The sequence below is a fragment of the Danio rerio genome, chromosome 4 (genome assembly GCF_052040795.2).
Source record: "Danio rerio strain M-AB ecotype USA chromosome 4, GRCz13ab, whole genome shotgun sequence".
Lineage (NCBI taxonomy): Eukaryota > Metazoa > Chordata > Actinopteri > Cypriniformes > Danionidae > Danio > Danio rerio.
Window position 1 is genome coordinate 33,640,430 of NC_141024.2, and position 25,987 is coordinate 33,666,416.

Genomic DNA, 25,987 nt, shown 5'->3' on the forward strand with positions numbered 1-25,987 from the left:
TGTCTTGTGCTTCAGTGTTGTGCTTGTCTTGTCATGAACATGCGGTTAATGAGTTCTCTCATTGGCTGCGCTCTCCCGTCTATTGTCTAGTCCCACCCTCCTTGTAAACTCATTATTAGTTTGTCATGTTCACCTGTGTGTCAATTTACTTTTTGCTTTATAACCCCTCTCATGTTTTCAGTCCTTTGCCAGTTCGTCGTCGATATTACTCTGTCTTGTTGTCTCCAGTCCTGTTTTGTCCTGCCAGCCCTGTCAAGTTTGTTTTTGCCTTTTTATTCATGTTTTCCCCTTCGGGGTAGTTTTGTTTTGCCTTTTATTTTTATTTGTATTTTATAATAAATAATCCTACATTTTTTCTGCTATTGGGTCTTCGCTCTTTTTCCCCTCACTGACCGTGACAACATTGGGATTATTACTAACAACAACATACAAAGAAAAACCCACTGAGGCGATTTCTCATCCCACTTCTTCATTGAAGACTGAAAAGGAGAGTTGCACATTCTGAATTTACACTCAAATAATATCTGAATGCTAACATTATAAAATGTAAAATCTAAACATGTGTGGATGCATTGTTCAACGTTGTATTAAGTTCTTCAGTCATTTTAAAAAGCTTCTTCACAACTGTTTAGTTAGTTTGTTTGTTTGTTTATTTGGTTATAAATATTGTTTTTATCCTGACAAATGGACTGTATCCCAAATAAGTTTCAACCTATTACATATATAGGTTGGAACCTGGCAGGCAATTTTGGAGAATTTTATGTTTCCCCATTCAAACATACAAAGAGGTGGTAACATCAGTGAATGCAAGTAAATGAGTTAAAGCTATGGATGAAGAAATGCAATCGTTTAAAGAAAATGCAACCTCTTACCAACCTACCTGAAGGCAAAGATCTAGTGGGGGTAAATGGGTTTATTCAATGAACATAAATGATGGTCTTACAAGTACAAAACAAAAAGCAGATAAAGTATAAAGTGGAAAACAAGGGAGAAATGTAACAATAAGTCATGATAAGGAATAAATGGGGGGGGGGACTTTTATTGTGGCATGGTGGTGTGATGTCATAAGGCTGCGCCGCTCCCACACTGTGATTCAACTGGAGAAAGGTTTGTTTTTAAAGCTTTTACACAGATGTAAACCGACTGATTAAAATTTCAGTCTGTTTGTTTAATGCTAGATGTACCTGCTGTTGACAATATTATTTTAACCCTTTATACAAAGAAGTATTATTTTACTCACAGTAAGGTCTATTGTTTGAATAAGATAGGATAAACTTTATTTGTTCCCAAGAGGAAATTCTTGTCTTGTGCAAATAGGTGCTACAGCGTTGCTGTAAGCAGACAATAAAATGAATAAAACAAAGAAAATAATTAACAACATTTGTTAAAGTTTGAATACAGCAACAGTAAAGTGTGTAATACGTGTTTTAATGAAAGTTTCATTTATTAAATAGCATAATGTCATTCTATTCGAAGTATACATCACTATATATAATAAATGTAGTACTAGTTTTCATCAGGTCATTTGTGGCTATTGTTTCTTGCTCAGACTTACCTGATTTCTGTTTGTTAAGGACTCTCATATAAAGAAACATTTGAAGCAAGTGTTGAAGAGAAGTTATTTTGTTTCTGTTCATTGTTTTAATTATTTTAAACAGGACATTTTTATTGTTTTGTTCAGTTTAAACAGGATAAAGTGTCCAAACAGAGAAAAATTCCTGCTGAAGCGACTGATCTCCACACTGTTATAAAGATGGCGTTTATTAAAGAGGAGAGTGAAGATGTGAAGATTGAAGAAGCATTCACAGTCAAACAGGAAGATCTGCAGGAACAAACAGGTTGGTTTTCATTCTCAAAGACCAACTCAGTCATTTGATCCTCATTCAGATATATTTTAATAATAAGAATACTAAATTAATCCATCTTGCAGCCCTGAGTGTGCTGCCTAGTTCTCCTAAATTCACATAAGCACTCATTGAAAAACAGGAATGAGTTTTATTTGTTACTTGTTCTCGTGTCTTTTGTCATTATTTTAATGTATTATTAGTCTCTCATTTTCTCAACCTTCTTAAGTTTATTGCTTTTCTTGTTCTCCTACTGTTTGTAAAATGTCCTTGAGCACTGGCGCTATATAAAACAAATAAAAACAATAAATTAAAAAAGTTTAACTGAGCTGATGATATTTGACCTACAGTATTCTCATAGAAGATATCTGCTATTGCAGTGATGGTGTTGGCCTAGTACTTTCCATTTGCAAATGTCACATTGATCACAATTCCCTTTTTTCATCAACTTCTTTATGGGTTTAAACTTGTTTTTAGTAGTCGTTACTAGTTCTAACAGATATGATCTATTTAATACCCGCAGGGTCTTAAAATGTCTTAAATTCAAAAACCTAAAAGTTTAGGCCTTAAAAAGTCTTAAATTTACTGAAAGATTGTGTTGTAGGTCTTAAATCTTTTTAAAACAAGTCTTCATTTTCCTTTTTTCATGTTTTGCTACCTAATCTGGCCGAAACCCATACAATCACCAACAATCCATCTCAATAAAACCTTAAACTTTTCATTCAAAAAGGTCATTTTAACTCTATTTATCATAATGCTTTAATTATTTTCGTGCTTCATTTGTTTAAACGTGCTCCATGTTTTTTCTGCTGAGGACATCGACCTAGACAGATTGTTGTGCATAGATTTAGTTTTTTATAGTTTATATAGTTATAATATAGTTTAGTATAGTTATTATAGTTAGTAAAACATTTGTTAATTTGTTTTTTTTTATTTTAAAGAAAGTTTATTTTGGAAAAAAGTGTGTGGATCCAAGTAGAGCTCTCTTGTTTTTACACAATATTTAAGATCTTTTGCTAAGAAATATGTAAAATATTTTATTGTTATTATTATTATTGATTTATTATTGTATTATTAAATATTTTATATTATATTTTTTGATAGGACAAATAAAAATCTTTTTTATCTGGGGCATTTGAAAAATTCCTTAATCTAAAATTTCATTCATAATGGTCTTAAAAAATGTCTTAAAAAGTCTTAAATTTAACTTGGTGACACCTGTAGAAACCCTGATTTAAAGGGTCACGAAACACCAAAACACATTTTTTGAGCTGTTGACAGTCGTATATGTGTCCCACACTGCTAAAAACACTATTAGGACACCTATATTTCACTAAAAAGTGTAAATTGGTTGTTTTTGCGTTATTTCAAGCAAATTCGTACTTCCTGTTTGAAACGAATTTTTGAAGCTGCGTCACGGTCATGACATAATAGCGTTGTATTCCAGCGTGCAGACTGGACGTCTGTGCCAGAGTGTGTCTTATTACGTCTTACAGTGTGATGCATTAATGCATGAGTAAGACTTGGTTCAAACCAATCAGCGCGCTCTATTCTGCAACTTCATTAATATTCATTAGTGTCACTGTTTACACCAGAGACGCCACGTTGTGTTGGCAAAACAAGCGTGGAGTGTTGCTTTTATAGTTTGCTGCCATTAAGTTTCGTTTTCATTTTCTCTCTGTGAGAGCTCAGACTCACGTGTGGATTAACAGTGTACGCGACGCTCGACAACAATAACTTACGTGTCCAAGGAGGATTATTGTTTACCTGAGAGCTGTTCTCATCTGCAAACGCTGAAATCCGGATTAGCTTGTAGTCTTCTCTTCATAAAGACGCGGCTCTAGTTGCTGGTGATTGTCCTGTCTCTACAGATTTGGTAAGTGAGCGACCAGCGCTCTTTGTTTATTCAGTTTGTTCGTATCAAATTAAGTTAACTATTGCACTGAGCGCAAACTTGTTAGCACCGCATTTTGTGACACACGCGGCTTTCTGACGCTACCTGCCGAGTGCATCTAAGTTTCCGGGAATTGCGGAGCTTTTTTTTCTCTCATTCGCCGTGCGGTATCAAACATTGCATGAAAAATACACGCTTAGAGCAGATCCTCGAATCAAATATCGCGTTTGTCGCGAGGGGCATGAATGAATTCCCTGAATGAAAGAGCCAAACTGCAGTTAAAGTCCAACATTTAATAATCTGGCAAATAATTCAACTACAGATGTCCATGTAGGTTAAACACAATGACTGTAAAAAATACACCATCACTTTCTCGTGTGAGTATTTTGACTGAAACTCGCGCGTGCCCAAATAGACACTCCCACACCATCCCACTTTAGTTCCTCCGACACTCCCCCCTAAACAGAGCTGGACACGCCTGCTTTTCTGACTTTTTCCGAAGTAGAGGTGTGAAAACACCCTGCTGAAACGAGGGGGTTTCATGGCCCTTTAAAGTATGTCAGAAAACGTGGATGCCCCTAATTTGAAATATGCTGAATGAAATAGACACTAAATTAATTAATTATTATAAAACATTGTATTCTAAACTATATGTTGTTGTTGCGGGACGACAAGAGACAAAACAATGAAATCATAGTGGAACAATAACGTTTAGCATTGCACTGACTACAACTGGCCAACAAACTAGTCTAAAACGACTTTTGTTGCTTAAGAAATGGATTACAGCATGCTGATGATATGCTAACATTTGAGTGTGAAGTTCATCAGAATATTGACCATATTCTTCAAGTACCAGCAGACATTGAAATTGGAATCTTTTTGCTTGAGATTTTTTTTAAAGAATACATTTTTAGATCCTAAAAACAGTGTTGTGCTGCTGAGGTGTAGGACAATAATCGCTTTCAAGGTATGCCGCAGTTTAAAAAAAGTCAAGGTTTTAAAACCGCCAATATTTTCTGCTGTACCGTTCATCTGTATATGTAAGTTTGTTTGTTTTTTACATTTTGTTTTACAAGTTTTTCAGGACAACAGTATCTTCAGCAGAAAAGATATCCAAAGATGCTGTTTCAAATTGTAAAGAAATCTGTGTTTTTGAAACAAAAGAAGACAGCAGAAGTCAAGGATTCAATTGAATGACATGCCTGACATGTTTACTGTTCCAAATTATTTAAAAAAGTTTCTCAAAAGAAAATGTTTTGTGTTCAAAGAGGAAAAGTGTCTGTTTACCCAGACATTAAAAAAAAATATTAGGAATAGTTGTTTTGGTCATTCTAAAACACCTCAACCGTTTCAGTATTAATGTTATTATATTATTAATTACCTCCAGAGCGCCTGGAGCGTGTCAAGAGCGTCTGTTCTCCACATCTCATTGCTTCAAACGCCACCATGTGTTCATTGTGTGTTGGCATTGTCCTCTGAGGTGAAAGTCATTTATTAAATAAAGAAAAGATTCATGTAGCTTCTTCTACGGTCGCTTTGGATAAAAGCGTCTGCTAAATGACTAAATGTAAATGTAAATTTAGGGAAGTGGACGCAGTTCTTTGGATCACTTCATATAACATGGACATTACACCTTTTTGATATGGGTCCATGTTTACCAATTCATCTATCCAGCATGCTTCTGGTTGGTTCAGTGAAGGAGAGAAGTGTTTTTTAATGAAACTACGGACTTGAAGTTACATATAAAAATTACCTAAATTAGAGTGTGGAATCTCAATGTCTGTTCTCAACTGTTGAAATGAGATAAATATGGCATATTTAAACAGGTTCTTATCACAGTTAACTCCCTTCCTAGACCATCATTGGAACGCTGAATCTATAAGAGGGGGGGGGAATAATGGATTTAACAAAATTGGAGCAGAAATTTGGCATTGGCAATCCACCCTTTTCCTTCTTTTTTTCCCTAGAGTTCCTTTCTTATGCACGGAATTTTCTTATCCTAGAGAAATGTAGAAATACAAGTACCGTATTTTCTGGACTATAGAGCGCACCTGTATAAAAAGATATACAAGCCGCACCGGGCTATAAGGCGCAGTTATCATTCATTCATTTTCTTGTCGGCTTAGTCCCTTTATTAATCTGGGGTCACCACAGCGGATGCCCTTCCAGCCGCAACCCATCTCTGGGAAAATGGCAGTTATCTATGTTGAACATTTTGAAATTTGCTGCATGTACAGAGCAATTTTGTTCTAAAAACTGTACATGTATGTATGTACCTGAACAGATTATTTCCGAACATTGCCTTTTAACACGGCAGCAACTTTGCTGATTAAAACAGAACATAAAAAATTGGTATTCACCTTCATTTCTCCTGTGTTTGAAACCACAAGTCACTTTAATCATCTTCACTAAAACCATGAATTCATCTTCTTCAGTGTCGGAGTTGAACAGCCTCAGAAGCGCTTCGTCACATTTGTCTTTATCAGTCTCAATCTCCGTGTCACTTTCATCCTCCAGTGAAGTTATCTCTGAAGGTGCGCCGCTCGATCCCAATGGTGATGGTGGATTCTTTGACAGCACTCCACGCTGTTTGGATCCACTGACAGACATCAGAAAAGGATGCTTTTTGCATGCGGCCAGTTTTTGTGAAAGACTTTTTACCACTTGTCATCCAAGTCTCCCACTTAACCCGGAGTGCACCTTTTAAATGCCCAATTCCCACTGATGTCAAGTGGCTGCAAATACGTTGTTGTACCTCCAGGAATCACAGCTGGAATGGAGTTTGTTTTCTTGATCGCTGCTTTCACAGAATCTGTGATGTGGGCCCTCATGCCATCCAAAACAAGCAGCGTTATTTTCCGGTGAAAAAATCGGCTTACCGTAGCACTTCGTTAACCATTCCTTCATTAGGCCTTCCACCATCCAACCTTTGGCGTTAACTTTGACCACTATACCTTTCGGGAGTTGTTCTTTGGGCGTAGTTATGTGCTTAAAAATCACCATTGGTGGAATTTTTTGTCCGGATGCCGTGCATGCCAGAACACAGGTGAAGTGCGTTCTCTCATGGCCAGTTGTTTTCAACAACACGCATGATGCACCTGTCTTGTTAAACCTAGTTCACACTACAGGATTTTAAAAATCAGCAGATCGCTGTGCCGTTCACACTACGCAACACTCTGTGAATGATCCACAAGAAGGGGGTTACACACTACATGATCTGACAACAACTCATTCCCCATCAGCTCATTCAAGCTACCAAACCACAGCCAATCAAAATTTGAGGGAGGAGTCATCAGAAAAAGCTGAACACTATTGGTTGCTTGTGTGCTGATGACATCACTGAAAGCGTTTCAAGCTTTGGAGAAAGCATTTAAAAACATCGTCAAATCAGCTGATTTATGAGCGGATTAATCACTCATCTGCAAGGTTCCAGTAGATAGATATACAGAGAGTTTTTAATTTTTGTAATTTTATAACTCTTTGAAATAAAACTAACATATTTATAACACCCTGCCGTTTTCTAACTATCAGTGTATTTCTTTCTGACATTGTTATTTTTTTTGTTACAAAAAAGTAAAGAACTGAGCATTTCTGCCTTAAATTACTATATTGGTCAAAATGACTGCATGCATGTCTGATACTTTTCGCTGTGACTTTCAATATGTGTGCATTTTCTTGCCTAGCAACTTCCTGCTAAAATAAACAAAACTTTCTGATGGCAAAAACATCAATTTACTTCAGATATCTTTCAAAACAGCATATTCTGTGCAGTGAAATAGCTCCTGTTTGAAAGTGAAAATGAAAGCCAAGACCTTAAGTGTTCTAGTATCTTAACTACATATTTATAGGCTGTATTACCAAAAAAATATTATATTTTTAGGGTAATGGTGTCATTAAATATGATGCCAGACATTCAAAGCTTAATTTTAATATCTCAATAATAGCTTTGAATGTAAATATGTTGTGACAATATGGCGTTTTATATGAGAACGGTCAGAATGACCAGTATAGTAATTCTAAGTTACAGAATTTTAGTTCCACTGTTAATATATCCTACTCTCATGTCTGTACTAACGCAGAGTGAAGCGAGTGCACCGATGCCCATTCTGACCAATCACAAATGTTTCTGCTGAGCTCCTGAACACACAGGCATTCAGCTCATGCTGATATGCTCTCTCATTGGCTGCAGCTCGTCACTACATCTGACCACACGTGGAGTTGAGTCGGCCGACTGCTCTGGAATATTTAGCATGTTGAATGTTGGATTTCCGTCTGCGACGCGTCAGCAAGCCCCGTTGATGCGTTGTTCAGTAGTTCACACATACAGAGCGGCGAGTGCTGAGCACCCGCAGATTTCTTCCCGATCACAGCCCGATCTGTCAGCGAGCTCGTTAACTTCCAAATCGGGCTCAAATCAGGCTTATAATCCTTTAGTGTGAACTAGGCATTAACAGACCTGGTCAAAGGCAGATGAAACGTCAAAGGTACTTCATCCATATTATTGATGTTGTCTGGTCCGGAAGTTCTCTTGTATCTTTGTTTCAACGAATTTATGGAAGTTTTCAACTTTTTCCTGATAGTCAGGAGGGAGTTGCTAACAGAGTGGTCCGTGCTCTATTGGACAGGTACGTCTCATAAATCTGAAACACCATGACGGCCCAGCTTTGAAACCTTCAATGTTCATTTTGAAGCAGATTGTTTTGGCTTTCAGTCTGATCTGTACAGTGAATACACCTCGGCCATATGCTCTCTGTGTGTTCACCAAGTCTTCCAGGACATTTTCAAGTTCAGGCCAACTGCTTTTATGTCTTCTGAAAGCTTTTCTCGACTTTTGGCATTGCATGAGCTCTTCCCGCTGCTGCCTCCAACGCCTCACCATAGATTCGTTGACGCTAAGCTTGCGTGCAGCAGCGCAGTTTCCTTCCTGGGTAGCAAGCTCGATGGCCTTCAACTTAACTTGCATCATATGAACTTCTTTGTGTGGTTTCCATGATGAAGGGGCAAGGATTTGAATATAGTTTCCAGTTAGTAATTTGTAGGGATGTAACGGTATTGTAAATACCGTCATACCGCAATATAAATTTTTTTCGATATTACCGTAGTCGCATGACTCGGTAAAACTATAGGTCTTCTGAGAAAATTTGCTCAGGCGAATGAAGCGAACGGGAGGTAGAGTAGTAATAATCAGTCATGGGGACTGCAGAAACACAGCACACTGTTCAGATTGATGCAGACATGAGACCTCTATCTCACTCATGGCTTGTCCTCTCAAGTGGGGGAAAGACAATGCACAACGTTACCCACTGCTGTCAACCTGGGCCAAGTCATATCTCTCTTGTCCCAGAAACCTCAGTCCCAAATCAGAGGGTTTTTTTTGTTGCAGGGGACATTGTAAATACCCAGAGATACCAGCTTTTACCAGATTATATTTATATGATAATTTTCCTTTAAACCCATCTCTATCTAAGTGAGTGAGTGATTAAATGTTGAATGTGAAGAGTTTTCAACAATACTAAATTGAAACTTAATTTTTTTACATGGTTTAATTTTTTTTTATTAAAATTGAAGTTCCTGTTTCAAAGCTTACTGATAGATGGCTAATTTGTATGTCATTGACACTTTTGGCACTTTTTTGGAGTATTTTCATAAGTTTTGTTTTTTCCTGTAAATGATTCAATAAATACCGTACCGTGACATTCATACCGAGGTATTACCGTACCGTGAAATTCTGATACCGTTACATCCTTAGTAATTTGTCATGCTTGTTCTATCTGCTAAAGAAAAAGTAGCGCAGTCTATTTTTCTTTGCATTAATTTTTCGTCTATCTTTTTTTTATTGTACTGGTAAGAGCGTCCCTAGCGGTGGAAGAAAAATCCACAGAATAGCTGCATCTTTGTATAAGCCGCATGGTCAAAACCTAGGGAAAAAGTAGCATCTTATAGTCTAGAAAATATAGTAATCAACTTCTTGAAAAATGACTTGACATTAAAAAAACAGGCACAGTCTGAAATAGAAACAGAAATCTTGGTAGTAGTGTCACTTTAATGAAATTGATCTTCCCATCCAAAGATAAAGGAAGGATTGACCACCATGCCATGTCTCGTTTGGCTTTGTCTAATGTTGTTTTAAAATTATTATTGAACAAATCCTTATATTTGCGTGTCACACTCACACCCAGATATACAAATTTATCAGGACTTGCTGAAAATGGAAAGGATTGGAAGGACATTTGCTGTGCTCTATCATTGATAGGAAAAAGGAGACACTTTGCTAGATTGACTATGTATCTAGAAACATTTGCCAGTTCTGAAATTATTGTAAGAGCTTTTGGAATAAATGTATCTGGATTTGACAGAAAAAGAAGATCATCAGCATATAGCAGGAACTTATGTTCTTGTCCCTCTCTGAAAACTCCTTGCAAGCCATCTGAGTTGTTTAATACGATTGCAAGAGGTTCAATGGCAATGTCAAAGAGTAGAGGGGACAGAGAGTAGCCCTGTCTCGTTCCCCTAGAGCAGGCATGTCCAAACTCAGTCATGGAAGTCCGGTGTCCTGGAAAGTTTAGTTCCAACGCCAATCAGACACACCTTGGCTTCCTAAACAAGCTTTCACTAAGTTTTCTAGAAACACCCCAGGATCTTATAATCACAGCAGAGTAAGCTGATTGGACGATAAGGGCCTACTCACACTATGCCATCCGTACCGTGCCCAGGCCCGTTTCCCGGATCGTTTGAGAAGTGTGAGTGCGCTGAATCGGGCTCAAGCACGGTTCACTTTGCCGCCCCTCTCCCGGTTGGAAGAGGTGTGCCTGAGCGCGATTCACTTGGGCTTTGTGTGTGAGTGCAAAACGCGCCAAAGCCCGAAACTGAAAGCGAGACGTGACTTTTAAGGGACTGTTTCATATGGATTTATTAATCATTCTTACTGTTCAGTGAACGCAAACTGCCATAGCTTTAGTGAGACTCGACAATGGTCCAAAATAACAATACCACCATACTCTACTTCTGACATTAAAGGGTCACGAAACAACAAAACACATTTTTTGTGCTGTTGACAGTCTTATATGTGTCCCACACTGCTAAAAACACTATTAGGACACACATATTTCACTAAAAAAATTGAAAATAGTTTTTTTTTTTTTTGCGTTATTTTGAGCAAATTCGTACTTCCGGTTTAAAATGAATTTTTGAAGCTGCGTCACGGCCATGAGATTTTAGCGTGTATTCCAGCATGTAGACTGAACATCTACCTGGGAGTACCTTATGACGTCTCTGAGTGTGCTGCATTCATTCATGAGTAACACTTGGTTTCATCTGAAAATGGTGAAATCCAGATTTGCTGCTCGTCTCCTTTAAAAAAAGACAGAGCTCCAGTATGTGTTGATTATCCTGTCTCTACAGATATGGTAAGTGAGCGACCAGTGTTTTTTGTTTGTTTATTCAGCAGTACTCTTTCAGTGTTTAAAGTCAGACCTTAGTCAAATGATTTCTAAGTTAATAATGTTTACCGTACGTTAATATCTATATAATATTATGGACTGAAAACTGTAAATGCTGCTCTCCGAGTGTAAACATGTTAGTACCACAATCAAACTTACCGCCGAATTTTGTGACAGGAATAACACACACATGGCTTTTTGACGCTACCTACCAAGTGCATCTAAGTTACAGAGAAATGTGGAGGTTTTTTTTTTTTTTTTTTGCAACAAGCATTGCATGAAAGATACACGCTTCCAGCAATTCCTCGAATCAAATATCTCGTTTGTCACGGGGCATGAATGAAATTCCTGAATGAAAGAGCCACTGCAATTGCAAAGAGAACTGCAATTAAAATTCATTTCATAATTTGGCAAATAATTCGATTACTGATGTCCATGTAAACACAGTCACTGACTTTCTCCTCTGCATCTGTGTGTTTGTTTTGCCTCTGTGAAAATCAGCACGTGCCCAAACTTCCATTTTTATGCAAATTTTTACTGACCTTCCCCTCCTCCGACACTCCCCCTACATGCACAGGCTATCCTGATTACCTGTGAGTTTTGATTGATTTATTCAGGTGTATTTATGTGAAAGTGAAGTCTGACAACAATAAATATTCTCATCAGGAATAAAACCACCTGTTTTTATACCTGTGCTGACTCTGCCGAGCTGTAGCTATAAAGTTAGGTCTGCTACTGTTATTTTATACTGGGAAGGCTACATCATTTATTTTATTATAACAATAATTTGCTAATAGTTCCTATGCAATGTTTTATGGGTTGCTGAGAATACATTTCAGGTGTTCAATACATTGCATGTCAGTTTCAAAAATAAAAGTAGGTGCTGGAAAAAGTGCTTAAAAGTCCTTGATTTTCATTAGGCTGTATGAACCCTGTATGAAATCAGTGTAACGTTTTCATTCGTGAGGTGATGGTAAATTTAGTGATGGTCAATTGTCAGCTACCTTTGTTGTCAGGTCGTGTGATGTATGTTGCTGAACTGTATTCAAATGTTATAAATATAAAAAAAAACAGTGCTTTTATCGTGCCAGGCCGAGCCAATCGAGGTTGAACAGTGAGGCCGAAATCATGTCGCGTTTCCACTGTCGGGATAGTAGCTCACAGCGCGTCACGCAAACCCACCCCCAGAACATCCCCCGAATTGAACGTCACTCAATCCGCCCACTTCCGCGGGAATCAGGCAGATTAATATGATCGTATCCAAATACTTTATGATTAATATTTAAAACATTGTCCGGTGTTTATTGTTTTTTAGAAAATATCTAAAATGTTTTTTTTTTCTCAGAGAGGCTTTTGAAAAATGAGTTTAATATGGCTTTTTAATATTAAGTTTAATATGGCAGTTTGATATAGTACCTAATTGTTAGAGCTTTTGTTAGTTTTATATTGGTTCATTTATTCAATGTGATTTTATTATATCCGATATTTGTAATTCTTTAAATTATTTCAATATAGGCCTAGCTTAGGCTATTTTATCTAGATATGACTATTGTTTTGAGCCTACAAAAATGGACATGAAATTTGTAAAGTTTAATGTCTTTCTGTTGTATTCATATTGTGTATTATCTCCAAAATAAATAAAAACAATATCAGCAGAGCTATGAAGGGAGCGATCTGCAAATATTCAGCTGTTTGTTCAGCTTTTACCCAATAACTTTTTTTTTTCTGGTGTGTTTACCAGTCAGGCACAGAATGAACAAGTATTCCCTGTTCCCCTTCGGGTGGGGAACTCCAATGCTATTAGTGGATTTGATTTAGAAAATCCACGTATTGGGAGGATTCGGTTCAGAAGCCACTTGTCTGAAAGAGTATGGAACGAACCAATAAATAGGCAGCGTAAGCTTGCGCAGGTGCGTTTCATTGCCAATTAACCCAGCATATAAGCATAGGTGGAGCAAGCAGACGTTATCCTTTGCACTTCAGAGACTTTTCTGATCGAGTCGATGAGGGTTCCTCTTGCTGGTCACAGCGACTTCCGAGCGAACAAGTGTCTCCCGGTCCAGAGTGGGTACACGCGGCGGCAGATGCATGAGCTGGGTTTTTCCCTTGCCTGGCATTCTTTGGGTCCGTTCCTCCAGAGCAGTGCGTTTAGTTGCATTTCTCCTAAAAGAGCAACACAGTCGTGCAGCACATCCTTTTCAGGATGGCGCTCCGACTGTGCGTTTCTGGATGCGGGGGTTTCCTGGCTCCGGATGATGGACACGATCACTGCATTACATGTTTGGAGATCCAACATGTTAATGTGGTGCTCGCGGGCGGTTCATGTCGTCACTGCGATGCCCTGACCATTGCGCAGCTAAGATCGCGGCTAGCTTTCATAAGAGAGCGAACCACCCCAGTTGCGTCCTGCTCTGCAGCGGGCACTCGGGCAGATCTGAGGGTCCCAGCGGGAGATAATCCGCCGCCCAAGAGCTTGCGGACCTCCCGCTCCTCCAAGCGCTCCATCCAAGCTTCGGGCAGTGGGAGTGATCCGTCTAACCAGATGGTAGCTCTCACGCTCGCTGACACCAGAGACCAGACGTCCACCGCGGCATCGGAGGGTAAGCTTTCATTGTCCGACGAAGATCCAGACCCCGCTCGCCCCCTCCGGGCAGGTGAGTGTCGTCAAAACGGATCCTGAGGCGGACATGTTAGCGGTGCTTTCCCGGGCTGCTTCGTCTGTGGGGTTGGAGTTGGTTCATCCCCAAGCTCCGCAGCCGGACAGACTACATGGGTGTTACGTAGAGGACCAGAAGGCGAAGTCTCTCGTCCCCTTCTTCCCCGAGGTGCACAGTAGGCTCACGCAGTCTTGGAGGGCACCTTTCTCTGCCCATGCTGCGTGTCCCTCCGCCCTCACCGTCCTTGATGGTGGAGCTGCCAGGGGGTATGAGGCGATCCCGTCGGTGGAGCGCGCTATCACAGTCAATCTTTGCCCACGTGGTGCCTAGACTTGGCAGGGTCCGCCCCCTCTCCTGACCAAAGCCTGTAGGTTGTCTGTCTCCCTCTGAGCCAGAGCTTACAAGGCTGTGGGCCAGGCTGCTTCCGCCTTGCACGCGATGGCCACCTACCAGCGCTACCAAGCACAGGCGCTGGTCGAGCTGCACAAGGGCGGGTCTAACCCAGGCTTGTTACACGAGCAGCGCACTGTGACCAACTATGCTCTTCGGACTACTAAGTCCGCCGTGTGTGCGCTGGGGAGGACGATGTCCACACTAGTGGTCCAGGAACGCCACCTCTGGCTAAACCTGGCCGATATGCGCGATATCGACAAAGTTTGCTTTCTTGACTCGCCCATATCCCAGGCTGGCCTGTTCGACGACACTGTCGGTGAGTTCACCCAGGAATTCAAGGCGGTGAGAGAGCAGTCGGATGCGATGGGTAATGTCATCTATCAGCGGGACCGTAAGCCTGCCAACGAGTGCTGCCCCGCCTGCGCCACCGGCAAAGCGGGCGCGTCGAACACCTCGACGGCAGGCAGCCCCCCCTGCCCAGGGCGCTGTTAAGTCCGGTAAATTGACCGCGAAGTGTCCCTGAGACAGGCCATCCGGAGAAGAGGAAACTTGCTCTTTCCGAGTTGGAGGGCGGGGCCCCTATTCCAACGGTACTTTTCAGTGCCACGAAAACATCAATCACTTTTCCCCTTCCCCGGATGTGACAGCACGAACCTTGCCAGTCCGGGACGCGCTGCTTTCCAGTTTGCAGGTTCTTTGGGCTTCGCCAGTGGCTCACAAGCGCTGGGGGGACGGTCTCCTTTCCCCCAACCCTCGAGCCCCCTCTCCAGAGTCAGGGTGCGGAGCCAGAGCGAATCGCTCTCCTCCAGCTCTTCCGCGGGACCCTCGCGCTTCCCGGATCAGCACACCCACTCCGCACTGCCTCACCGCTGGTACGTCAGTGATTGTAGCGATGACTCCATTAGCGAGGGCTCTGCCTGCCTGGTTAGCGCGGGCCAGCCCTTCGCGGTGGCTCATACGCACAATCAGACTCGGTTATGCGATTCAGTTCGCGAAACGGCCCCTCAAGTTCACGGGCGTGTATTTCACCAGGGTCAGCCCCCTGTCCGCCGCTGTCTTGCGAGAGGAGATAGCTGTCCTCCTGGCGAAGGGTGCAATCGAGCCAGTTCCTCCACCCTAGATGGAGAGTGGGTTTTACAGCCCGTACTTCATCATACCCAAAAAGAGCGGTGAGTCACGGCCAATCCTAGATCTGCGCATTTTGAACCACTGTCTGCACAGGCTGCCGTTCAGAATGCTCACGCAGAGGCACATTCTCCAATGCGTTCGTCCTCGGGATTGGTTTGCAGCCATAGACCTGAAGGACGCGTACTTCCATGTCTCCATTCTTCCACACCACCGTCAGTTTCTGCGGTTTGCGTTCGAAGGTCGAACGCAATACAAGGTCCTCCCCTTCGGGCTCTCTCTGTCTCCGCGGGTCTTCACCAAACTCGCGGAGGGTGCCTTAGCGTCCCTTTGGCTCGCGGGCATCCGCATACTCAATTATCTCGATGACTGGCTGATTTCAGCCCACTCGCGGGAGCAATTGATTATGCACAGAGACAAGGTGCTTAGGCACCTCCGCCTGTTGGGGCTTCAGGTCAACCCAGAAAAGAGCAAACTCGCCCCCGTGCAGAGGATCTCTTTTCTCGGGATGGAGCTGGACTCGGTTACCATGGTAGCACACCTCTCCAGGGAACACGCTCGCCTGTTGCTGGACTGTCTGAGAGAGCTCGACGGCAAACTAGTGGTCCCACTGTAGCTCTTTCAGAGGCTCCTGGGGTATATGGCATCCGCAGCCGCCGTCACGCAGCCACACATCACTGGCTTTACGATTGAGTCCCAAGACGCGCATGGCACACACCGAGTCTCTGTTACTGCGTTGTGTCGCCGCGCCCTCAGCCCTTGGAATGACCCCTCGTTCCTACAGGCCGGTGTGCCTCTAGGACAGGCGTCCAGTCATGTTGTTGTTTCAACAGATGCTTCCAACACGGGCTGGGGGGCCGTGTGTCGTGGGCATGCAGCCGCGGGCCTGTGGAAGGGTGCCTAGTTGCATTGGCATATCAACCGCCTAGAGCTGTTGGCAGTGTTCCTCGCTCTCCACCGGTTTTTTCCAGTGCTGGAGCAGCAACACGTGCTGGTCAGGATGGACAGTACGGCGGCGTATATCAACCATATAGGGGGTATGCACTCTCGCCGAATGTCTCAGCTCACCCTCCGTCTGCTCCTCTGGAGTCACCCACGGCTGAAATCGCTGCGCGCCATTCACGTTCCAAGCACGCTCAACCGTGCAGCCGATGTGCTCACGGCAGCAGATACGCCTCATAGAATGGAGACTCTACCCCGAGTCTGTTCAGCTGATATGGGCGTGATTCGGGGAGGCCCAGATCGATCTGTTTGCTTCCCCCGAGATCGCTCATTGCCCGTTGTTCTTTTTTTCCCTGACCAAGGGCTCTCTCGGCACGGATGCACTGGCCCACAGCTGGCTTCGGGGCAGCGCAAGTATGTGTTTCCCCCAGTGAGCCTGCTCGCGCAGTTACTGTGCAAGGTCAAGCAGGATGAGGAACAGGTTCTGCTAGTTGCACCCCTCTGGCCCAACCGGACCTGGATTTTAGAGCTCTCCCTCCTCGCGACGGCCCTCCCCTGGCGGATCCCTTTGAGAGAGGACCTACTCTCTCAGGGACAGGGCACCATCTAACACCCTCGCCCCGATCTTTGGAACCTCCACATGTGGTCATTAGACGCGAGGAAGACTTAACTTATCGAGTGCGGTGGTTAATACCATCACTCAGGCTAGAGCCCCCTCCATGAGGCACGCCTACGCCCTGAAGTGGAGTCTATTCACTGAATGGTGCATCTCTCACAGAGAAGACCCCTGAGACTGCCAGATCAGTGTTGTGCTCTCTTTCCTTCAAGAGAAGCTGGCAGCACCGTGGGAAAGCCTAACCTCATCATCCTGTTCCTCAGAGGTGCTAGGCGAATTAATCCATCCGGCCCCCCTCTCATGCCCTCTTGGGATCTCGCCCTCGTTCTCACAAGTTTGCGCACAGATCCCTTTGAATCACTCGAATCACAGATCCCTTTGAATCACTCGAGCTTTGCTGGTCGCGTTGGCCTCCATCAAGAGGGTCGGGGACCTGGAGGCATTTTCGGTCAGTGACTCGTGCCTGGAATTCGGGCCGGATTACTCTCACGTTATCCTGAGACCCCGCCCGGGTTATGTGCCCAAGGTTCCTACCACCCCCTTTAGAGATCAGGTAGTGAACCTGCAAGCGCTGCCCCCGGAGGAGGCAGACCCCGCCCTTTCCTTACTTTGTCCAGTTCGCGCTCTGCGCATCTATATGGACCTTACTGAGTACTTTAGATCATCTGAGCAGCTTTTTGTCTGTTATGGTGGTCGGCAGCAGGGAAGTGCCATATCGAAACAAAGATTATCCCATTGGATTGTGGATGCCATTTCACTCGCTTATTCAAGTCGAGGTGAGCCGTGTCCCCGGGAGTGCTTGCACACTCCACTCGGAGCGTTGCATCCTCTTGGGCGCATGCACGCGGCGCCTCTCTAACAGACATCTGCAGAGCTGCGGGCTGGACGACATCCAACACATTTGCAAGGTTATACAATCTGCAAGTGGAGCCGGTTTCCTCAAGGGTATTAGGTAACCCTTTGGTGATTGAGGAAATAACTCGGTAGGGTGTTGAAACACGCTTCCTGCGCCATTCTCCCTAACACAGAGATTTTTGTGCCTTTTTATCTGTCAGTAAAGTTCCCCGTCAGGTGAGCCCTGCAGATTCCTCCGTGGCCCCCAGCACTGACTCAGCTGAGGAGTCACTTGCTGGCCCACTACATTGTGATCCTATATGCCTATTTCGCCACGGTTCAGTCCCCCCTCTCGGGTGGACCCGTGTCTTCCCTCTCCGCTAACCCTTTTCTTATGCACACTCCCCCTTCTTAGGGCTAGTCCATATGTAATCTTGCCATCTTATCTCTCCCATTGGGTAGCTGATGGCCTCCACAGCATCCTACCTATCAGGATTGCATGCTTCCCAACGTACTGTCATAATTTCCTAGAATTATCTACACGCTCACGACTACCCAAAAAATATACCTAAATCCGTAAAACTTCTGTTGAAGTGGGATAAGTTAGGGCCAGGGACACGTTGGAGGACCGCGCCTCCCATGATGTGGGTGCGTCACGCTTGCTTGACTATCCTCTCATCGGAGGCATTGGTAAGGTGCAGTCATTATGGCGTTGTCCACAGTTCTCCCAATACGTGGATTTTCTAAATCAAATTCATTAATAGCATTGGAGTTCCCCACCCGAAGGGGAACGCTCTGGTTACTAAAGTAACCCTCGGAACGGAAATGCTATTTACCATCGCCATAATGACTGTCCCTTAGCTGTTAGCAAAGTCTCTTCAGCTAAAAAGGATAACGTCTGCTTGCTCCACCTGTACTTATATGCTGGGTTAATTGGCAATGAAGCACAACTGCGCAAGCTTACGCTGCCAATTCATTGGCATTCATTGGCCCATTCCATACTCTTTCAGACAAGTGCCTTCTGAACCGAATCCTCTCAATATGTGGATTTTCTGAATCAAATCCACTAATAGCATTTCCGTGGGTTACTTTAGTAACCAGAGCGTTTGCTTTACACATTTTAGGAAAACATTTTGTTGTAATTGTGAATATATAGGAATAAAAATAGGCCATTTACAGCTTTCAAATCTGTGTCTTATCAATATGACCAAAATGACTTTTATGATCAATTATGTAAGAAACTCTGAAAACTGGACTGACACAGTTCAAATTTACTACAACTTCTGTTAAGTGGCTTTGACACAATTTACATTGTAAAAGCACTAGATAAATAAAGATGACTTAAGACTTAATGAAAACTAATGTTTAATTTTTTTTTTATTTCAGACCTAATTGAAGAGAACGAGGGGAGTAAACAGGAGGAAAATCATGTCAAAATTGAGGAAGAAACTTTTTTACAGACTGATGGTATTTTAAAAAGGAGAGACAAGAATCGTTTCACCTGCACTCAGTGTGGAAAGAGTTTTGGAAGAAAAGGCAATCTTAAGATTCACATGATGATCCACACTGGAGAGAAACCATTCACATGCACTCAGTGTGGGAAGAGTTTCAGCCAATCATCACACCTTAATCTACACATGATGATCCACACTGGAGAGAAACCATTCACATGCCCTCACTGTGGGAAGAGTTTCAGCTTATCGTCGTCCCGTAATCTACACATGAGGATCCACACTGGAGAGAAACCATTCACATGCACTCAATGTGGGAAGAGTTTCAGCCTATTATCATCCCTTAATCGACACATGATGATCCACACTGGAGAGAAACCATTCACATGCACTCAGTGTGGGAAGAGTTTCAGCACCTCATCACACCTTAATTACCACACGAGGGTCCACACTGGAGAGAAACCATTCACATGCACTCAGTGTGAGAAGAGTTTTAGCAGCTCATCACACCTTAATTACCACACGAGGGTCCACACTGGAGAGAAACCATTCACATGCACTCAGTGTGGGAAGAGTTTTAGCAGCTCATCACACCTTAATTACCACATGAGGGTCCACACTGGAGAGAAACCATTCACATGCACTCAGTGTGGGAAGAGTTTTTGCTACTCATCATCCCTTAATCAACACATGAGGATCCACACTGGAGAGAAACCATTCACATGTACTCAGTGTGGGAAGAGTTTTAGCTGCTTATCACACCTTAAACATCACATGAGGATCCACACTGGAGAGAAACCATTCACATGCACCCAGTGTGGGAAGAGTTTCAGCAAATCATCACACTTTAATAACCACATGAGAATCCACACTGGAGAGAAACCATTCACATGCACTCAATGTTGGAAGAGTTTCAGCCGCTCATCATACCTTAATCAACACATGAGGATCCACACTGGAGAGAAACCATTCACATGCCCTCAGTGTGGGAAGAGTTTCAGCAAATCATCAAACTTTAATGTACACATGAGGATCCACACTGGAGAGAAACCATTCAAATGCACTCAGTGTGGAAAAAGTTTCAGCCTATCATCACACCTTAATCACCACATGAGAATCCACTCTGGAGAGAAACCATTCACATGCACTCAGTGTGGGAAGAGTTTCAGCAAATCATCAAACTTAAATCTACACATGATGATCCACACTGGAGAGAAACCATTCAAATGCACTCAGTGTGGGAAGAGTTTCAGCCAATCATCACACCTTGATCACCACATGAGAATACACTCTGGAGAGAAACCATTCAAATGCACTCAGTGTGGGAAGAGTTTCAGCCAATCATCAAACCTTAATCAACACATGAAGACCCACACTGGAGAGAAACCATTCACATGCACTCAGTGTGGGAAGAGTTTCAGCCGCTCATCATACCTTAATCAACACATGAAGATCCACACTGGAAAGAAACCATTCACATGCACTTAAGCCGCGGTCACACTGGACTTTTCTACCCATAAACTTCCTTGCGTCTATTCCAGCATGTAGACTGTCTGTCTGTACCTGGGAGTATTTCATGTTGTCTCTGAGTGTACTGAATTCATTCATGAGAAAGACTTTGTTCAAACCAATCAGTGCGCTCTATTGTGTATGCGGTGCAACTTCATTAATATGCATGATAGCTTTGAAGACTGTTTTACCTGAAACAGTATTCAGACGGCAGAGAGACGACTAGTTGGGTTGCCAAAACAAGTGGGAGAAGAGGAATTGTTTAAAGACAGTACGTTAATATCACTACAATATTATGGACTAAAAGATTTGCTGTAAATGCTGCTCTCTGAGTGTAAACATGTAAACGTGTTTTTTGACAGGACTACACGCACTCTGTAGACACTGATACACGCACAGCTTTCTGACCTACTGAGTGCATCTCAGTTACAGAGAAATGCAGTTTTTTTTTCTCTTATACAATGTGCGGTATCAAACATTCCACTGTCATAAAACAGTCAGTCACAGATGTCCATGTAAACCGTCACTGTCTTTCTCACCTGCGTCTGCATCTGTTTGTTTTGCCTCGGTGAAAATCAGCGCGTGCCCAAATGCAAACTCCCATTTTTATTCAAATCCTTCTCTCTTTCCCTCCCCCTACACTCCCACCTAAAAGTAGCTAGACACATCCACTTTCCTGACTTTTTTAAACTAGAGGTTTGAAAAATCCTGCTGAAACAGGGGGGTTTCATGGCCCTTTAATAAACATATGATGACCCACACTGGAGAGAAACCATTCACATGAACTCAGTGTGGAAAGAGTTTCAACCGATCAGCAAACCTTAATGAACACATGAAGATCCACACTGGTGTGAAAGAGTATATGTGCATTGTGTGTAAGAAGACTTTTATTACAGATCCAAAATTGAAACTGCACCAGACGATTCACACTGGAGAGACCGTACAAGTGTTCACAGTGTGACAAGAGGTTTAATCAGTTAACACATCTCAAAACAGTAGAGGATTCACAGTGGAGAGAAACCGTACAGATCTTATCAGTGTTTACAGAGTTTTGCTTATTTGGCACAGCTCAAGAAACACATGGACAAAAAGTTGCACACATGACATGAATGCAACAAAACATTTTTTCCTGTGCAAAGGATGTTTCATGTCTGGATGTTTTAAAGGCTGAGTGACGGTATACTGGGGTTGTAAATGTGTAGCGCTCCTCGCGTTTACCGTAAACACAATGATGGTGAAAGAGAGAAGAACAGTTTCATAAACATCTGGCAAACAGCACCTCTGCTGCCTAAAATCTTTTTGCAAGTGATTGTACAGGTGCGGATACAACTGTACTCTCCATTGTATTCATGTAGCTAGTGTTGTTTTCGATAATGTTCTTTGTCTGACTCCCTAAATGAGAAACTAATCATCCTTTTATTAGTAAAGTTTCTTTACTTTTAGATTCAAGATTCTTTCTAGTTTACTACATTTACTTTTTTTGAGTAAAACACAAACTTGATGAATATTGTATGATTTAGGCAGAGCGACAGGTATTAAGTTTTACAATATGAATACACTGTGATGATCCCAAGACTTTAGATTGGAGTATGTGGTAAATCCTGATTGGATGCCTGCATTACTCCTCAATGGGTTTATAACAGTTGTTGTGTTAGCTACCCCAGGACGCTGTGACTACTCAGGAGTCCTTTTGTCAAGACCTGCCATTTTATTGACTCTTTAACTTTATGGTTTTGTTTTGCATTTCTTGTATCATGTAGGTAAAGTGTTGTTGTGATTATATGCTAAATTCTTTAATTAGAATAAATAATTAGCATTCAGGCTATTTTGTTGGCTCATCTCTCTTTTATGTTGCGACTCAAACAAGCGGGTCATAACACTTTGTAAAAATACAATGTCCAGTTGTATTTGAGATCTTGGCCTTTCAGTCATGACCATAGGTGAGAGAAGGAACCTAGATTGAATAGTAAATTGAGAACACTGCCTTTCGTCTCAGCTCCTTTGCCACAACAGACAATCAAATCAACTGCATTACTGCTGCCGCTGCACTGATCCATCTTTAAATCTCACATTCCATTCCTCATGAAAAAGAAAAAAAAAATGCAGATACTCCATTTAGGGTGAGGACTCTCCTCCAAACTGCAGATGGCCACCTTTTTCCAGTCAAGCATTATGGTTTCTGACTTATAGGTGCTGTTTCTTTCCCTGCCATGTCACACTCAGCAGCAAACCCTCCCACTGCATGCTGAAGGTCCATGTCCTATGAATCCAAAAGGATGTTATCTGCAAATGGCAGACAATCCAAGCCTGCACCTAAAATTCTGGCAGTAAAACATATATTTTTGAGATCAGCCTAAAAATAACACATTTACTAAATAAAATGAATAAATAGATGGATGGATAGATATTGTAGTGTTAGAAGGGGAAGTAGGATGGCAACTTCAACTATAAACCAAGATGGAGCTCTCTCAGGAGGCATGGACCAGTGTGTAAGATGTCTCAGAATAAAGGCCTAATAATGAAGTAAATGCTCAGGAAACCCCAACCCTTTTTTATTAACTGGCTTTTGCAATGTACTCCTATGCAACCAAGGGTTCTTATTGTTCCAAAGAAATTGACTTAATTTTCAAACTGTTTTAAATATTGTAAAGAAAAATTTACAGGCAAATACTAAAATAGAGAAGTAACTTTAGGAATGGAATTCATTTTGAGTATGATAGTTTTTAGAGCTGTGAACCTACACTGGTCTCACGGTTTGGTTCGGTTACTATTATCATGCCATCGATTCAGTTCAATTCGATATCTCGGTGCATCACGGTGCATCGATGGTGCTTTCCATACACAGTGTTATATTTTCTTCACAGCAGCAATTTTTGTATTAAAATGTATAAGTATATGTTTATTTATATACTATTTGTAATACAATTTTGTCATTACATACAGTCAGATATAGAACACAAGCATTTAAAGCAATTAATTTAAACAAACATAAATATCCCGCTCTCTTTCTGATCCTTGTCTAGTTCTCTTACACCCCTTTGATTGATCACACCCTCAACACAAAGGGCTGCGATTGACGCTTGTGTGCTGCGCTCTTCACAGATGAGTTACACTGATAGAGGCAGGCGGCAGCGGCGATCGCAGCTGATCTATGATAGAAATGGCGAAGAAAACTCTGCAGTCACGCGCTCATGTCTATATCCAGAAGTATCGCTGTAAAACAGCCGAGACGAGAGGAAAAGTCACGCCAGCAGGTCAAATGGGCTCCACAGTAAGAGAGAAAGAAATGGAGTTTAATTTCATTCTCTCAATTGCAGTGAAATAGGGGCTTCTGCTGTGTCAGTGAAAGACAAATCCAGCAAACCCACACGCAGTAAAATTGTGCACAGTTTCTGAGTTTTAAGTAGTTGGAGCATTGTAAATATTCGCTCTCGCCATAGCGCATATGAGATAAATGAGGTCAGGACACAATAACCGGTTATGATTATTACTGAACCAATACTGAATTGTTCGCATCTGCATCGCGGTGCACCGAAGAAACAATTAACATTGACACCCCTAATTTTTGAGTATTTGAGTATTTTGAGTACCTCAGAGCAGTGGTTTTCAATTCTGGTGCTTGTTTAAAATAAGTTGGCAATCGTCCCAAATTAATTTCAGCTCTTAATACTAGATCTTAGAATCACACCTGAGAAACCACAAAAGCAAAAATTTGGCTTGTCTTTAACTGCTTAAGATCAATTTGCTCCAGATCAGCAAAAACATTTGTTTGAGTTTCCTTCGCCAACTGGCCTTGATGAAACATGCTTTCCTGATTGGTTTGTGTCTCGGCTTCAGTGACAATCTTGGGATTTACAGACTCTGCTGAGGGTCGATTTGCAGAAGTTTTTTTTGCGGTTTTGGTGTTGCATGGAAAGTTCTTTGCGATCTGATTGCATGATGGAGCAGTGTCCGAGAGCAAGGCAAAGGGGGCAAAGCAACAGCGATCATGAGCGAGCTAATGAAAAAAGCCAAGTTTTACTGTTGCAGTAGGTTTTTAAGTGATCTGGTTTGGTCCACCCCAATTGCACTTACTTCCAATGAGCAGTTGCCATGGAGGGCGGGCCCACGCTCCATACCATTATGCTCAGTCAATAAAAGACTGCTTGGTAATTTCATGTGGTAAAATATGTTGTAAGTTTGTTACTATCTTACATCAAATGTTACAAGATGAATACTATTTATGATAGTAGTTTTTCATTTACACTAATGTATTGCAAATATCACTAGCTTTTATTTAGTACCAGACAACATACATTTCAGACACATACAAAAGTATTCATCTGTTATAAGGGTTAAAAACCATTGATTAACTTGGTTGCATTAAAACATGTAGTATTCAAAGAAACCCACTGCCCCAAAGGGACACATTTAGTGATCTCCTTAGGTCTCTGGATGTAGCACAATTCTTAAATTCACAAATCCAATTTTTGTTAATTCAGAGTACCCGCAGAGTCTTAAAAGCATTGAAAAAGTCTTTTAAAATTTGAAAATTTCCAATTAAGGTCTTAATAGCGTTAAATTTGGTATACAAAGTCTTGAATTTCGTTACAAAGGTTTTAATTTTATTCATTTATTTTTGCCTTTCCTAAGATTAAGTTCATAGCGTAACAAAGTTAAATGTTACTATTCATTTATTTTCTTGTTGGCATAGTCCCTTTATAATCAGGGGTCGCGACAGCAGAATCAACCGCCAACTTATCCAGCAAGTTTTTATAACGCGGATGCCCTTCCAGCCACAACCCATCTCTGGGAAACCTCCACACACACACACTCATACACTATGGACAATTTAGCCTACCCAATTCACCTGTACCACATGTCTTTGGACTGTGGGGGAATCCACGCGAAGGCAGGGAGAACATGCAAACTCCACACGGAAACACCACCTGAGCCAAGGTTCGAACCAGGGACCCAGTGACCTTCTTGCTGTGCGAGCACTACCTACTGCGCCACTGCCTCGCCCCTAACTAGTACTAATGTAGGCTAAAAAAAAATTATGCAGCACAAGATTGAGTGCACCTCACACTCCACGTCATAGCAGAAAGTGCGAAAGCGTGCGCACCCGTTACTATGGTTACTTGAGGTGAGGTGCAGAACAAGATAGGCGCTAGCCTAGTTTGTCGGCTTAAATGGGAAAGTGTCGCTGTGGCCAAGGAATCCGAATATCATTTGGGTTAAGTCTTTGCTAGGAAATGACCGCAACGTCTACTGCTGTTGGTGCCAGAAATCTTTTAAGCTAAC

The 25,987-nt window shown here is 42.1% G+C and overlaps 1 protein-coding gene across 3 annotated transcripts; it reads left to right on the top strand.

The window, feature by feature from the left end:
* The first annotated feature begins 460 nt into the window (after positions 1 to 460).
* Positions 461 to 22,529, top strand: LOC137490857 (uncharacterized). Of its 3 annotated transcripts, XM_087248665.1 has the most exons (4): positions 1,065 to 1,107; positions 1,682 to 1,838; positions 19,131 to 20,096; positions 20,180 to 22,529. In XM_087248665.1, exons 2-4 carry the CDS (start codon positions 1,754 to 1,756, stop codon positions 20,212 to 20,214), a joined length of 1,086 nt encoding a protein of 361 aa, XP_087104791.1. In that variant the 5' UTR covers positions 1,065 to 1,107; positions 1,682 to 1,753; the 3' UTR covers positions 20,215 to 22,529. The 3 variants fall into 3 exon arrangements, with proteins under 3 accessions (XP_087104790.1, XP_087104791.1, XP_087104789.1); XM_087248664.1 differs by lacking the exon at positions 1,065 to 1,107 and adding an exon at positions 461 to 491 and having other exon boundaries at positions 19,131 to 22,529; XM_087248663.1 differs by having other exon boundaries at positions 19,131 to 22,529.
* The last annotated feature ends 3,458 nt before the right edge of the window (positions 22,530 to 25,987 follow it).